The sequence below is a fragment of the Chroicocephalus ridibundus genome, chromosome 2, assembly GCF_963924245.1.
Source record: "Chroicocephalus ridibundus chromosome 2, bChrRid1.1, whole genome shotgun sequence".
NCBI classification, from domain to species: Eukaryota; Metazoa; Chordata; class Aves; order Charadriiformes; family Laridae; genus Chroicocephalus; species Chroicocephalus ridibundus.
The window spans coordinates 127,169,493-127,186,409 of NC_086285.1; the positions used below are offsets into that span (position 1 = coordinate 127,169,493).

Genomic DNA, 16,917 nt, shown 5'->3' on the forward strand with positions numbered 1-16,917 from the left:
ATATTGAGCAAATGCAGAATGCTTCTTCAAGTCAGTCCTCCACTCAGAACTTCTATTTGGAGTAGAATAGCTTCTCTCAAATTTAAAAGAACTTTAATCAACATGATATTCTCGCATAGCTGCTGTCCCGCTGATGTGGGGAGCTCTGTGTTCATTCTTGCCCTTGAGAAAGATCATCTGCAAAGACATACATGCATTTAAAACCCAAGGTCTCCAGTTCTTCCTTTAAACGTTTGAAGCAGGAACAATGAAGTGAACCGTCACACCAGCCATTCACAACCCTTCCTCAAAAGCAAGTTTCCACATTCCCACTCTCACTCCTCTCTGAAAATAGAAAGTATGTAAAATATTTTTAATTCTTATTAACTTTAGAGAAACTTCATATTCATGCTCGTTGTGTGCAACAAACGTGAAAAGCAAGCTTAGAAACTTGGATGTGAAGTCCTACTCCATGTTCGTTCAGTGACGTTTTTCCTTTTACACTCTTACTGTCCCTCCAGCTTAAGCATGTAGTTTCACGAGACTTGAGTTAAAGTGTGCTTTTTTGTTTATATGTCAGGCTTTCAGACTTGAATTGGTGGAAATTTGCAGTCCTTCGGGATATCTTTAGTAGGCTTATGCAGAGTGTTTTAAAAAAAAAAAAAAGTTATCGAAAAAAACCAAACTGTTCTCAAGGACTTAATCTGAAAAGCTCCAAAAATTGTCATGGTATAGCTCTTTAAGTTCTATTTATCATGTTTGCAGCAAACTGTTGGGTCAGACAATATCCTTTGGTGCCCCTGCATGTATTTTGCAACAGTTGCTTAGAACGGTTTACTAAGCTGGGTGAGAAATCAACTGGAACATGCCTGTCAAATGAATATAATTAACACAGAGTTTAAAATTAAGTAAAATAAATGATTTATAAATACATCTCTTTGAAGTGCCGGAACCTGGAGTACACCCTTGAAGTTAAGGGAGGTTCTGCTGCTTAACGCCAGTGAGAACATGACAAAGTGGTTCCTCACAGGAATACTTACACAATTAGTGCTGAATGTTCTTCTGTTATCCCTGTAAAGATTAAATAGCACAAAATTTCATTTTTTGCTAGTGTAATTTACTGGCACCGGATTTGACAGTGTCTGGTTGGTTTTTTTTGAGAACTCTTGCAACTTCCTCTTGCGACTTAAGAAAACTTGTCCAAGGTTTGCAAACTTCCAGGAGGAACTGGACTCTGACTAAGAGTGTTAGCCCACATCAGCATGAATGATTTAACCCTAAATTTTCATCTGAGCCTAGAGTTCATTCTTAAAACCATATTAGGTACCCCAGTACAACGCCCTGTGTTTCAGGAGAGGTCCTCTGTGTACATCTAGTGCTGTACAGCTAATGAAACACAAAACAGTCTGCTGGAGAAGTAACCTTTTTTTGCAACCCAGCTATATACTGGCGTTTGAAGAGGGTGAAAGAAAAATCTGTTTTTCTTTTGTGAGTTATTTGGGAAATTCAGTGCTTTAGACAAGTGCCCAAGGCACAATACGATGTGATTATAACAAGAATCCTATGTTTAAGTTGCAAGTTTGGTCGTGAGGATGTGTCAGCATTTAAACGTGGAGGTGACAGCAGATGAAGAAGCCCTCTGAGCAATGGAGCAGGATGGTAAATGCAGCGTGGTGCAAGGTAATGTGAGTGACAGTGTAACCAGGCTAGCACCGAGTTAGGATCCATGGACGCAGAAGTCATTCTGCATTAATTCAGTCATAACTATCTTAACCCATGTTGAAAGTAGATTGTAGAGTGCGTAAAACCAGGTAAGCCGATTTATTCCATGGGGATATGGTTACCTGAATTTGAGTGAGCAAAAGCTAATATGCACTAATGATCTGCTCCCTCTTTCCCCCTTTTATTAAACGCACTGAAAACAGAAGATAAACCCAAAGGAGAAGTGGTATACTTTCTATGAGGCCACCCTCGAAACCTTCATCAGGATTTGTTGGCTGTGAATTTGCTGTCCTCCATCATGTTTTCCTTGACACGTTGTGATAATTTCATAATTTTTGAGTGCTGTTTACTCAGTATAGCAATGGGTTTGAATTACAGGCACATCTCAAAGCAAGAGATCACATCTGCAAAAGACTCTTTATTGCCAACAACAACTTTAACTAGTTGAAGGCCATGTTCATAAGTAACCATCTTCTCCCCTTAGTCATAGTAGCTATTAATGATTTTCCCTAACAAACATGCTGTCAATACCTCTGTCCAGGCATGTGGAGGTTAAGCATGAGGCTGCCTTTCTTGAATGAGACGAAGGTTTCAAGTATGAGCTGCTACCTGCAAATATACCTTCCTATGTGTCTTCTGGAGGGGGTGGACAGAGCAACAAATTTCAGTTGAAGAGCTAGCTGGGGTGCAGCCTGATGGCGATATTAAAGAGAAACCTTAATTTTCCCCAAACTCATTAAACGTTAGCAAGCTGCTCACTCCGTTTTCTGAGGCTTAATGAAACCAGGACAAGCTAACTCTGATTTCTCTTTCATGTATCACGTAGTAAATGTAGACATTAGGTACTGCAAAGTAGCTCATGCAGGGCCGCTTGTTACTCAGTGTAATTTGTTTGCGTGGCTGTGCCTTTGGCTTCAAGTACATTGATGGGTAGGTTGAACTCAACACCTGAGTAAAACCACCATGTGTATAAAGTAGGCATTTTGGACTGTTCTACTGATGAAGGAACCCTTGTTCCATGCCTCTCAACTACACCTTATTTTGGGAGGCTAACTGCGTGTCTGTGAAGAAGAGGAGGAGAGAGAGGAGCTAGGTAAGTCCTGTTGGGAGTGAAGAAGGATAGGTCCCAGACCTGTGTTCTCCAAAGGAACAGTGTGAAGCTTGTCCTTCTGCCCTTCTGTCATGTCACTTTTTATAAGGATGATGTAATTTGGGCTACTCCTGGACCTCGGTCCAAAACCTTGCTGGTTTTGTAGGTAGTTTCTCATTTTGCTATGCCACAGTCATTGCTCTAGTCATTAAAAAGGGACAGGAGAAGGATCTTTGTACTACTGGTAGACATGGACATCTATAAAGCTCAGGGCAAACATTAGACTACTGAACCTTTAGCATACTGCCATTGTTGGCCAAAGTCATCAATTTAAAGCTGAAAAAATTGTATGCAAGTCATAGATACGCTCATCTTGGAATGTAGACGTAGTCCTTGGGGTTTGCTAGCTGGAGTGGGACACTTCCTAATCCTTAGGAAAAATTACTTTCCTCTTCAATGTAGTTGGCCAAATTTTCATCTGGAAATGGAGATTTGGTTATATGACTCTTTGTCATTACTGAAGTTCACAGAGTGAAGTTTTTTACTTGTAAAGAAAATGATATTTTTACTAATAGTTTGCGTAACACTTTTAGGTCTGTAAAGTATTTTGGGAACCTTCCCTTTAAGTTGGTTAACGTGTTGGTACAGTTTTTCTCTGTTCCATTTCATATGATCCTTTTGAAGAACTTGATAGAAGTTTATTCTGTTTTGACAAATTCAGGTGTTATTTGACCTTTTTCCCTATCCTCAAAACATACAGTACGGTGGAAAAAAGTTGAGGAAATGGAAGATGCAGTTGCCTGAGGGCTGGCAAAGTGAATTAATTCACTGTTGATATTGATTCAAAATTCTAGAGGATGCAGTTCAGGCAAATGATTGTAATAAAATGACGCGAGTGCTATAAGGTCATAAAACAGATGTTACCTTAATGTAAGACTCGGTTTAAAATCAGTGCCAAAACCACTGACTACGTGAATCTGGAACATTGGCATAATATATAAAGTCTTTTATGCAATGTTAACAAAATCACAATCTTGTGTGGATTAACTTTCTTATCTTTTGGTATTTTTCTTCAATTGCATAAACAAGGAAAAGCATCAGTAGTTTGTATAAATTATGACCTGCTTCATGTCAATGTACTGTTTTGTTTCAGAATTTTATTTCCATCCTTTTACAGATATTATAAGGTTATTATACTATCATGATTACATTAGTTATTTTCAGTATTTCTTCTTTATTTTTTTTATTCTATTTTTTTTTTTACTGTTGCCAAAGTTCCTGCATGAAATGAAGCTTTTAAGAAATCTAGGCAAAAACTGTGGTGGATTTATAGGAAAATATAAGATGCTTCTTTCTTGGTCAAGGCCCCCCACGCCTGCTAGAGCTACCTTTCATGTCATCAGCGATGGTGTTATTTATTATATATCATAGAATGGTTCGGGTTGGACGGGACCTTAAAGATCACCTAGTTCCAACCCCCCTGCCATGGGCAGGGACACCTCCCACTAAACCGAGCTGCTCAAAGCCCCATCCAGCCTGGCCTTGAACACTTCCAGGGATGGGGCATCCACAGCTTCTCTGGGCAACCTGCTCCAGTGCCTCACCACCCCCACAGTAAAGTAAATACATGTTATGCTATAATTTATGAGTTCCAACAAAGATCATGTATCATTTACCTGAGCATGGAATAGACTTATTCTCGCCTCCAAGACTTAAAGGACAGACACACAAAGGCTGGACTGTGGATTAGTATCATTTGAATATACAAAACTGTTTACCTGAACCGATACAGTTCGTCTTACCAAAGCACTCCTATTTCAAAGGCTGCGGAGGAAAGTACATAATCCTCAAACCCCACCTGACCACACCTGGTTTCCGTATAACTGTATCGGATCAGTTCATGCTTGGGAGTTTGAGGTGTGATAACTTGAGTCACTTATTTTCTATTTAGTATAGCAATGCATTAGTTAATGTTGGTTATTACACAGCTAAAAGGCCTGGACTAATAAGTAAAAAAAAAAGGAGGGGGTACAGGATAACGGGTTTCTCCCATGTGTGCAATGAAACACATCGATACATCATTAATACGACAACACCAGGTATTTTATCTCGCCAGAAGTTTCCTGGTCTAGTGTCAGCTGTTGGGGGATCTTTGCTGTATGATGTAATACACGGACCACTTCCACTGTAGTCAGATGGCAGCACACCTTTTTTCCCCTGTTCTAACTCGAATTTTGATTGAAAAAATCTTTAAATTAGGAAATGGAGTTGAATTATTAATGTTGCATAGGTCTACCCCTGATTTCAATATGCAGGCCAATGCGAGAAAGGAAAACAGGACGCCAAAGGGTGGAAGAATGAGTGTCAGGAACATCATCGAGAACAGCAGTCAGCTAGGTAATGAGTTCAAGAAAGGTTTCTACCAACCCAGATTGGTTTGGTCAGACTGAGATATTTGTGTGCTAACGTTGGAAATCTGGGCTCTAAAGAGAAGGAATAGAAATACTGGTGCAGGGCTTAAAACCCAGTGTTGCGGAGAAAATAGAAACATGACTGATTTATAACTGCAGTAGGATGTAAGTGTTGGAGAGCATGAAGGTGACAGCGTGGTACCTTCTGTAACTGATACAGGAAGACCCTAAAAAATAATCTGAGGTAGCATGGACAAAATAGAATTTGTCTTGGTCACAATTGCTGAGGAAGGAACCGTGAAAGAAGCTGAACAGGGTGGCGGTGCCTGTCTGCTGCACTTCCCCAAACTCTTGGCAATACCACTCTCTGTTGCCTAATGTTGCATTAGCATTACATTAAGACCTTTTTTTTTTTCTTTTAACACCGTCATTTGCAGTGAAAAAGTAAGGAGTCCCCTTGTGATATTAGGAAGTATTACAAACACACGGGCATCTGAAAGCATCATGCAGAAAGAACGGTCTGGCAAAATAATGGGGAGAAATTTAATATCAGGGTGCCAGGTCATGCTACTGGAGACAGGAGAGGAAAATCTGCTGTGACAACAGTTTGTCATTATGAAAAATGAAACAAACTTGAGTGCCTTAACTGATCACGAGGGGATTATAAAGGCTAGCATGATTGATGGAAGTGTGAAAATAATAAATTAATTGCTGAAATGTATTGGGTGATGTATTTCTGTAGATGGAAGAAATAGAAATATTATTTCTTGCAAAGCATTGTTGAATGTCATCTCGGAACACCCGACCAACTCCAGCCTCCTGCCCTTTAGAGGGGTGAGTTCAAACTGAGACAGATGTGGAGAAGGGCTCTGAGGATAACCAGTGGAAATGGAAAAGACTGAGAGGGTTTGGTCTTTAAAGCCTAGAAAAGAGACTGAAAGAGATGTGACTTCTTCCTAATCGCCTAAGAGGATGAAGGGCTAAATGCCATTATTGTCCCCAAAACGTGCTTAAGACTGGGAATTAGGACGCAGCTTCTAAGCCAAGTGGAGTGAGCAATAATATTTTGTTCTTACCACCACCCATTAACCTCTGTAAAAATGGAGCTTGGCAAACTCGTTTCTGAGCTTGTACGATGCGATTGTGATAAACAAGATATCACTGTTACCTTGCTCTGATAGAAGTGCACCCTTGGAAAATTTGAGGGTTTGACTTAGAGTAGGTTTGAGGAAATCTCACAGTAACGTTCTTGTTGCAAACTTTTCCACAACACTACTATTTGGGTTTTGATGGTTACACTAGGGATTAACTTGTTTCTCTTCTTTGCCTGTTTATACGTATGTCAAAATATTGTTTCAGCTTTGTCTTACCTTTTCCCCCCAAAAGATCAAAGCAGCTAAAGAATTCCTCAATTTTTCTCCTTTTTAAAAAATGCTGTCAGAAGGACTACTGCTTCTCACGTGGCAGGAATTTTATACGCCCATGTATATGCGTATCATGAGGGATAAATTCAGTTTGGGAGGCATATGGATGATGTAATCTGGACCTATAGAAATAAGTTAAATTTAAAAAACATAGATTAAAGTACATGAGACAGGGAGTGACCGAGACATCCATAGCATTTTCAGCAGAAAGGCGAGGGAAGGACAAACTGCTTAAGTTCCCCTAGTTGGTCTCCAGTGCAAAAACAAGATGTAGGAAGTGAAACAAGCCCAAGATGAAAGCTGACCCAGGATTTCTGTGTTTGCAAGAATCTAATTCGATGAAAGTTACCAGGAAGTCAGGACTCACGGTGTATATATATAGTATATTATATTATTAAATATATAAATACATATTGTATATATATGTGATGAATTGCAGGTACAAGGCTGAACAACATAAAAAGTGGTCATTTGTGAGACAACCAAGGATCAGGAATCCACTTCTGTTCAGTTGCTCTCCAGTTTAATTCTTTCACATTAGTCCCAACCACAGAAAATTTATTTTTGTCACTCTTATTCGCACTCTGGTCTGGTAACCACATCTTCACTGGCACAAATACGTATAGAACGGTGCTGATGAGGCTTTGCTGAGCTCTGCCACCTCAAATTAAACTTCTCCTCCGGGTTCCGTGGAGGTTGCTTTGCCGTTCTGCACCGTGTGATGATGGGTCAGAAATGAACCCAGGTTTCCGAGGCCCCTCGGAGATGCCCCTCCTCACAGTCCCAGTAACAGAGGTATAGAAGATCAGTGCAACACTCAGGTTTTGCAGATGATGTGGAAGCAGGTCAACATAGAGAGAGAGTCAGCAGTAAAGGTTAAGATAAATGAATTCCTTAAATTTCATATTTTTCCCATTTTTTTTCATGGAATGGGAATCTCGAGCTGTTGATTGAAGTGATGTAGAAAGTTGAGTGAAGGTACTGAAAAAGCCTTGTGTCCTTGGGCAGAGTGGGCTTACGATTCTTCCTCCCCAGCAGTTTTAGATCTAAGTTGATCATCTGAGTTTGTTTGGGTTTTGAGACACTTCTGCCTTGACCTTGAGGGTGATGCGGAGAAGTCTCACATTCTCAATTATTCAGGAGATCTGGTGAAGGCATCACTCTGTTACCTCTGGCTTTGTAACTTGTGAAGTAGCAGCATACCAGCTGACATTAAAGTCCAGAATGAAAAGTCTAAAACGGAGGAGGGAAAAGGTATTCTTTTGAATTTTTGAAAGAGGTGTTAAAAAATAAAATTATTTACTGCACTGCTCTCTAAGCTGCTTTAAAGCTCCAGGTTTAAAACCAGTTGGTTTTTTTATATGTAGGTGTAAACAATTGCTTCCTGTTCTTTGATTCAGAAGCTTAAATACAGAACGATGTTCAAGACTCAGAATGATTTGGGGGGTCTTGATTTTTTTTAAATTTTTTTTTTCTTTGTACATCTTAAAGTGCATTCTCTCTCTTATTTGTACTGCTAAGGAAAAACTTTTATATATGTATGCGTAAGAAGTGTTGTGGCTTAAATGAAGAGTTTACTGCTTATAAACATTGCAATTGAATACAAATTATTTTTTTATGTATCTGTTAAAATATATATGTCTATATCTGTTAAAAGTCTAAGCCACCCACAGAATTGGTGTTTCTGTACCCAATTACTGACCTTTTGAACAACAGATATTTATTTGATAAAATAGAGTTGCTTGTGTACTCAGTGTTGTTGTTCTAATTCTTTTTAAAGTTACTTTATTATTGGAAAAGGCAAAGTATAATCTATGTTAGTTGTTTTTTTAAAAGTTTGCATTTTCTGCAAAGATTAGAATGAAGCCACGCTAAACTGTTGAAAAATCTGCGAGGATTTCAGAGTCATTGTCATGAAGACATAACTTAGATGAAGAAAATCCCGGACACGTCAGGTGGATTTTTAGAAAATGGTTAACTAATGTGCGCGGTAAATATTGTATGTAAGAGAATCAGAGGGAGGAGAACAGTCGTGACCATGAGCAAAAAGAAAAACGAGATTGGCTTTGTAGATGATGCAGAAGATAAGCGCTGGGAGGAAATGAAACCTCGCACGCTGCTGGTGGTGGATGGATGGGCGACGGTCACACGAAACTTGACTGCTCGCAGTGGGAAGTGTTGTGGCTTTAGACACATTGCTTGGCTGGTAATAACAGCAAAAGGCAGAAAAAGCAACAGTGTTTTGGGGATAGACAGCAGCTTTTAACCCTGGAAAAATGTTGCACAAGCCCCCCCCCGTAATCTGCTTTGAAATTAAGACCCAAGATGAAATGGGGGATTCATGGGGAAAATTCAAGGCAAATGCCTCTGTAGGCATCAAAATCGGTGTCTGTGGAACAACCTGCTCCAGAGGCTCCGTGTGATGGTTCTTAGGATACTCCTCTGGCTTTTCAAAGGCTGCCTGAGCTCAGATTCTTATCACCATGCTGGAAACGTCAACTCAAGTACCTGTCCTTGCCTTTTAGCCATGAAATACAATATGCTCTTTGTTAAAAGAGGAGCTGATACTTTTTTAGTTATCTGTTTATAAAAGTTAGCAGCTGTGTTATACAGAGTTTCTTTTAATTGAATATTTATCTTTCATGTCTGGAGGTGCGGACAGGACAGTCAATGAGAAGCATGGATGAAAAGAAATAGCTCCTGTGTTGCGAAGCTGTTGGAACGGGAAAAGGCTGAGTAGGGACTGGCAGCATTTCTTCTGATATCTAAATTATTTTTATCTCTGCCAAACAATAACATAGCTTCTTTTCTAACACTGCTGCCCTCTCTGGATTGCTCTTTGCTTACCATATTCTTTTTCTCTGTATACCTGCACAATACGCGTCCGTGATGCTCATTGTGATACGGCAACAGAGAACTATGCAAATAAACATTTTACACCAAGTGAAATATTTTATTTATGCCTGAATGAACTTCCCCCCTTCAAATTTTCCTTATGACTACTCTATAAACTCAGAAAGGTGTGCACTGCATACACCTTTTATACTTCAGAGTTTCTTTTTTGTATGGTTGAATGTTTGTGAAGTTAACTTTGGTAATCATATGGCATTTGGTATTTTGAAATCCATTGAAACTCTCCCATCGGTACTTGCTGTTTATACTGGCCCTATGAATCTTTACGTTGATACCGTGTTCAAAACCGTGGGAAAGACCCAGATTAGACTGCAGTAAAAATGTATAATGCTGCGCTGGAAACTAATAAATCTGGCATTGCAGATGAACTGAGCAATCACCGAGCAGAAGCTTTTGAAACCAAGACAGTTACGTTTGCCTTGGGCATAGGACTGATCTTATGGAATTTTAAATGTGCCATCCGGAATGCAGTGCACACAGCTTTACAGAGAGCTAGCATGTACAAATTTAAGATCCTGTGGCCTCTTTGAAGAGTTCAAAAATCTTCCGTTTCACAGTATCAAAAGAACATGTGCTCATTGATCCAGTTTCTACTGCTTAAAAACTATTTTTCAACTTTGTTTATGCTGTGTCTCCGTTGTCTGCCTATACTTGTTTAGAAATACATAAGGTCAGAAAATTAAATGTTAAATTACATGTCATAAACTTAACTATATTGATATGTATAAAGTGCTAAACATTCGTTTTACGTTACTGCATATTTTTCATATGTTTCTTTTGCAAGATTTAAGAAGCTTGTTTCATAAAGAAGCTGATACTCTCAGGATGTGTCTACATCAGCATTTTAGTTAGACCAGGATCCTACTCCTGAAGCAGTTGTCCCCACTTGCTAGGCTGTTCATGTTGTGGAGCAGACTTGGAGTGCAAGACTGAGACCTTGTCTCAGTGTGAGGATTACCGTTAAATAAACCCTTACTGTGGTCTTGCTCCTACTGAGCATTCAGTCCTTGGGGCTATACTGGAGTGAACAGGGCAATAACCCCCCCCTTGAAGCAGCTATGGGCTTCAGCACCAACTGTTGGGGCTTTTTGCTAATCTAGACCAAGGTAAGTCCTGTGAGGATCCCGGGCTGTCGTCTCCATGAGGAAAAAACCAAAAACCTGTGCTTCACGATGAGACGCAGAATCTTCTCTGTGTTTGGTGCCACCACATGTGTTATCTCGCATGCTGCATTTGTGTGATTTCACGTGGCACCGAGTGGGCTTCTGTGGGGCTACAGGGCACCTGCACAGTGGTATTACTGATCCCTTGTTGATACTGTCACCAACAAATGCTAACCTTGAGCTTACCGGCACAACCTCACAGTGGGCTTATGTTACAGCTGTTCATGTGCTTTAAGCTGCAGGGAAAAAAAAAAAAATCTGAGTAAAAATGCTTTTCCCTGAGTTTACACCAGCACTGGGCAAGCTGCAGTCTCTAAAGATATCTTCAGCTTTCTTACAGCGATAGGGAAAGGGATTTTTGGCTGACAACTTAGATCAAATTACCTTATGTCCTCCACTTTAGCCGTTTGTCCTGTAGAAGCAGAACTATTCAAGAGCAAAAAGGTTAGCAATGAGGTGGCTCAATACCTGATCTTGCAGATGCAGCAGGTAATTAAACACTGGGCTTCCTGATGTCTAGGGTGGGCGTGCAAACACCAGTGTGGCTGTGAGTGTGCAGAAATTCCCTGTGAACCATTAACTGCAGGACAAGACTCTTCTATATATCCGCAATTGTAAATAAATGAATAAATAAAATCCTTCTCGGTATTTCAAAACACCTAGTATGTAACCCATGTAGAGTGGAGAATTTGGAAAAAAATCTTCCAGTGGGTGTTTTCACAAGCTGAAATTAAGCATTAAAGGTGTTTGCTTCTAAGGGAAGATCCTGGTTGAAGGTGCCCCCCAGTGCCTTCAAACGAGTATGGGAATGCTGAAATGTTGACACACAAGAAGAGGAAACTGTATTCTCTGCCTCTGTGGGATGATGATGCCTGGTCAGTGCCTATTGATTTTCTGTATGATTCCTTTTATTTTTATTTCAAGAGAAGACAACAAGGGGAGCAGTGAGTTCTCATGCTGCTTTTAAGCTCGTATCACAGTTCGCTGCATCGCTGCTGAAATCTCACAGACAGCCCAGATTTGTTAGCAATGGGTGAGAAATAATTTGCAGAAATGGTAGGTGAGGAGGTACCCTCCTCTCATTTTTAGAAGGCAGCGTTCAGCCCATGGATAGGACAGTGCGTCTGTCGTTACGTGGTGCTTCCTCGAGGGCAGGATGGGAAATTAAATGAAGGTGATGTGGGAAGTTGAGACCTGCCACAAGGGAGTGTTTGTGGCCTTGGCTTATTGTTATACTTAGTTAGGATTATGATTATTATCAGTGTTGTTACAAAAGTATAAGTCTTAATATGAACCCAGAGCGATCCGGCTAATTTTCCTACCTACAGGTGTGTAAGGCACCGTCCCATTGAAACAGTTGTGTCTGTGGGTAGACACCTCTACAACTTTAACTGTTTACCATGATGACCTTTTCTAACCCAGAGATGAAGGTATAGGTGGGGTGCAGTACAGGGTGGTAGGATCTGCTTTATCTTTTCCAGCTGTGTTTTAGTCAGTGCTGGTTTACTTGAGCCCGGACATTCACTGAGCTCTCATTCTAGGTTTTACATTGTTCTTCAAAGAACTGGCTTTAAAGATTAATTAGGGCAGGGGGGGGAGTGAGAGTGTGTGCCTGCAAGGGAAAGTGTGGCTGTGAACCTAGCATTAGAGCACTGACCTGAAAGGAGGGAGAGAGGAAGGAAGGGGAGGTTTGAAAAGCATTCATGGTGGATTCTTTGAAGAGTAAGTATGATTACTGTCCTCTGAGGGAGGAATATGGAGATAATGTTGTATATGTGCTTGCTGAAGTGCTATGTAATTACATCAGGGGATTAGCAGTCAGGTTCCAGTCATGTAGATGCTAACAGCTGTATCTCATCTGATTTAGCACGGATGCACACCCTGAGAAGGATTATCCTTCTAAATTGTATTGAAGAAGAAATACTTGCGTGGTGATTTGCCGTCACTGATACACACATCGGCTGTTTTAGGCTGCCGTAACAGGCCTGTTTGAACAAAGAGATTCATTACCGAAGGTCACAGTAGCAGCGTATCTGCCATGGAGCTGGGACTGCACAAGTCATCAGCCTCATGCGAGATGGGGATTTGAATCACCGGGAGCTCCCTGCTAGCCTGGCATAGGCAAAATGAAGTGGGGAGATACATGTGTCGCTAAATCCAGCTGCACTTCTCATCATTCGGACTGGAGTTTTTTTCTACGTCTTCCAAAGCAGCCTTTTCTCTAAAACGTACAGAAATAAGTTGTCGCTACAGTAATTCCATTTTTCTTATATCTATTCTGAAGCTCACAGAAGTATCAGAAAGATGTAAGGGGTTTCGGGGGGGTGAGAGGGGCCATTGGGGAGAAAAGATGATAAATCTGAAAATACCGAAATGGTAAATAACTATTTTGAAATATTTACTTCATCTGTGGATCGAGACAAGAAGTCATTTCTTCCCTTTGCAGCAGAAAAGAGCTTTCAGTGTGTGTTCCTAACCTTCAGTTGTTCTCCCCGTGGACTATTGTGTATTAAAAGGAAGCAGGTTTTTGCTGCATAGCCCAGATGATTGCATGGCAAACGGCTTTGGTTTATGGCATAATGTTTTTTGTTTAACACCTTTTTTATTCCAACAGGAAATATGGGATGTATAAAATCAAAAAGGAAAGAGAATCAGCATGGAGATGGGCTAGATTTGAAGAATCAACCAGTACGTAAAACTGAACGAACTATTTATGTGAGGGATCCAACGTCCAATAAACAGCAAAGGCCAGTAAGTAGATAGTCTCAGGGGAGAATTCCAGTAGCAAGATCAAAGCATGACTGGCATAACTTAAATTTCAATCCAAAGCACATGCATGAGGAAATTCAAACGATCATTAGTACACAATTGGGCTCTTAGTGTTGCGCAGTTCACCCTCAATGAATAAGTACTTAAAGAAATAAAAAATAAAAATCAGCGGTTTGTTGCTTAATTACTTTGTTATGTTTGTGATAGTTTACTGCATGAAAACCGTAATCCTTGGAGATGCTTGGTCTAGATATAGCTACGTCTGTAGAAGAATGCTAGGTGACTTTAGAAAACCTGAAGTAGTTTAGAACCATTTTTAAAAGCATCGCTGTTGCGTTTCTAATAGCTGTGGGATCCAGGTGTTAATTGTTCTGTTTAAAAAGGCTGAGATAATCACGGGCGGTTCTTCACCAGCTCTGGTCAACTTTCCTTTTATTCCCTGAAGGCCACTACTCGACGTGGCACGAGGGACATAGGTAAGGACGGGAGGGGAGCGGAGGGCACAGGGAGCAGCACTCTGCTGCAGGAGGAACAGCCTCATGGTGGTTCCGTGTGTGCTGCCTGGCATTAGAAAGGAAGGGGAATCCCAGCGGCTACCAAGTGGGTTTGGTATTTTGCGGATTGAGTGGTACCTTTTGTTCTGTGCCTCCGCGAGTGAGGGCCGCCCTTCTCTCCCCTCTCACCAGCTGACGCGGTGGGCTCACCGTGCTCTCACCGTGCTCTCAGTCAACGTACACACATCACAAACTACCATTTACTTTTTTTTCTTTTTAATTACTTCTTTTGTCTTGCACGATCTTAGCAGCATAACTGTGCTTTTAATTCTTTAGCATGACAGCTACGTGTTAGTAACTGTCCTGTTAAAGCGCCCTGCATAAATCCTCATCAGCAGATGACACAAAGCTGCGAACTTCCTCCCCACATCTTGTGTCACACCTTCCCGAGGTCTGAGCTGCTCAATTCAAAATCTAGTGGGGACTTACTGTATTTTTATCTTTGGAAGAATGGTGGGAAGAGATTGGAGCATTTCCTTTTAATTTAAGGCGTGTAAGATGATACCAAAGCAACTGAATAATATGTAATTGTAATTGTAATGTAAGATTGTCGCAAAGATCTAAAACTGCTTAATTAAAGACATATTTTATTGTAGGCAAATCAAGAAGCACAGCTCTTACCAGGACAGCGGTTCATCACCGAAGGTATGTTTTCGTAGGACTCTTAACTGCTGTGTGCTGTGCCCATGTCAGCCTGCGAAATAATGCAAACGTGCCTTTGGCTTTCTGCCTTTGTAGAAACAGAGGAGCATGGAGTCATTGTGGTAGCTTTGTATCCCTATGATGGCATTCATGAAGATGACTTGTCCTTCAAAAAAGGAGAAAAATTGAAAGTTATTGAGGAGTAAGTATGACTGTACTGATTGTATTGTAGTTTTTCTTTGGACTCATCTAATTACCTTTATAATTTTTTGGTATCCTAGTCAAAACATGAGTGTATTAATGGTAAGGGAGCTCCCTTATGTGTAAACACAAATGCATGTGGAGCTGTTGGTAGGACTTGGCATCTGCCCTTGGCAACAGCGACCAAACATTGATGTGGTGGAGCCAATGGCTTCGAAGGGGGCTTGAGTTCAGAGAAAAGATGCTGCTTCTCTCTGCAGCGCGGGTGAAGCTCTCAGCACAGTAGAAGCCAAATAACACTTTATAATTTTCCTTTCCTGTGAATACTAGTGTTGTTTGTTTTTCAGGCTGGGAGAATGGTGGAGAGCAAAATCACTCACAACAAGGAAAGAAGGCTTCATTCCCAGCAACTACGTAGCAAAAGTAAACACCTTGGAAACAGAAGAGTGAGTTCTCCCAAGCACTAAATCCTGGCAAATTACTTCTTCACCCTGGTGGTGTATCCTTTGTGGGGGAAAGAAATGGTTCTAACTCTCTGAAATTTTTTTCAGATGGTTCTTCAAAGACATAACCCGAAAAGATGCCGAAAGACTACTCCTGGCTCCTGGAAATGGTCCTGGAGCTTTCCTTATCAGGGAAAGTGAAACATTAAAAGGTAGGCTTTGGGGTGGGTTACTTTGGAATTGAATTAAAAACATACAGTCAGTCTTCACAAAAATTGGCATGAAGTGGCACTGGGTGTGGCGTAGTCCTCATGTGTCCTATTGCGTGACTTTTCTCCAGTTCTGTAGGAGTGAGAAGGATAAGAAAATCACCAGGAAAAGAGACAAGAGAGAGAGCTTCAGGTTCACACACAAAGTTGAGTTAGGGAAAAAAAAAAAGTGTGTGTGTGTGTATGTCTGCATGTGTGGTTACACTGACAAGTAGCAGGAATGAATTCAGAGATCTTTTCCCTTCCTAACATTTGTGATTCCTTTACTGAAGGACAGTTTTCATTGTAAACAGCAGATGCTGCATTTTGTAGTCTTCCATTATTGGGTCTGTATCCATTGCTACAAGTTTTAAAATGTACTTGGTGCATAATAAGGGGTTTATACTTCTGCACTGTCATGTGATTAGTGTGATTTTTTTTTTCCAAAAGCTTTTTGGTAAAGGTTTCTGCTATAGACAGAGCTCTTTGTACTGTAAAGCTTAGTGAAGTCTCCAGACTCTTTGGCTGAGATTTTCAGAAAAGAATAGGAGGTTCTGTGTCTGGACTCTGACAACAGCCTGACTGGATTCTCCAGCTGGGTACTCTAACACTGTGTCCTCCAGAGAAAGATGCATGAATCCCTTCATCAAATTGAATGTCTATCGCCTCCACAGGCATTGGTTTTCTGGCCCTAACATTGATTAGGTACCTCTCTGTAATGGGCCCATATAGTTGTTTCTGTGCTCTCACATGAAGACTCCTAAATGAAGTTCTCAATGGAAGACTCCTAAATTCAACATTGGCTGCTGAAAGTAAGACAAAGTACCCCCAAAACATTTCTTCCTATACCCTTCTGTCACTGGATCTGTGTGTGGGGAGAGGGAAGGTGCTGAGGTGGTTTCTTGTCAGTTGGAAATGGACAAGAATTGTACAAGTAGAAGAAACGAAGAGCTCTGTAGTTGAGGGTAGATGCTCTGCTGCCACATCTTAAATGTCAGCGGAGGTTAGGCTCCCTAGGACTAAGAGATCTGCCCTCCCGCCTCTGTGCCTCAAGCCACCTCCAAGGTACCCTTTTGTTTGGTCTGTGACATCCAGCGTCTTCCTTTTCCGAAATGCTGGTCTCTGAATTCCAGCTTCTGCCTGAGGAGTGTGACAGCCCTGGCCTTGTTTTCCCACTCTAGCTGGGGGGACCTGCTGCAGAAGTGGGCTTTGGACGTGGAGCTGTTGGGCTTATGGAACTCCTAGCTTTGTTGAATAAGATTGAAAAGTGTGACTGTAAGCATTTTGGTGACCAGTTCACGACCAGCTATTGGCCAACTTCCTCCTGTTGATTGCAAAACGCTTTTTCAGGAAATAAG

General features: G+C 41.0%; 1 protein-coding gene across 6 annotated transcripts in view; it reads left to right on the plus strand.

Annotated features, from left to right (window-relative positions):
• Window positions 1–16,917, plus strand: part of LYN (LYN proto-oncogene, Src family tyrosine kinase) — an 86,423-nt gene that overhangs the window by 40,298 nt on the left and 29,208 nt on the right. For 3 of the 6 annotated variants that reach the window (XM_063326882.1, XM_063326883.1, XM_063326884.1), the window contains exons 2-6: window positions 13,317–13,453; window positions 14,622–14,670; window positions 14,764–14,869; window positions 15,216–15,314; window positions 15,420–15,523. In XM_063326882.1, the coding sequence (XP_063182952.1) occupies window positions 13,317–13,453; window positions 14,622–14,670; window positions 14,764–14,869; window positions 15,216–15,314; window positions 15,420–15,523 (495 nt within the window). The remainder of the gene's footprint in view (window positions 1–13,316; window positions 13,454–14,621; window positions 14,671–14,763; window positions 14,870–15,215; window positions 15,315–15,419; window positions 15,524–16,917) is intronic. The other 3 variants (XM_063326885.1, XM_063326886.1, XM_063326887.1) reach the window with 1 other exon arrangement.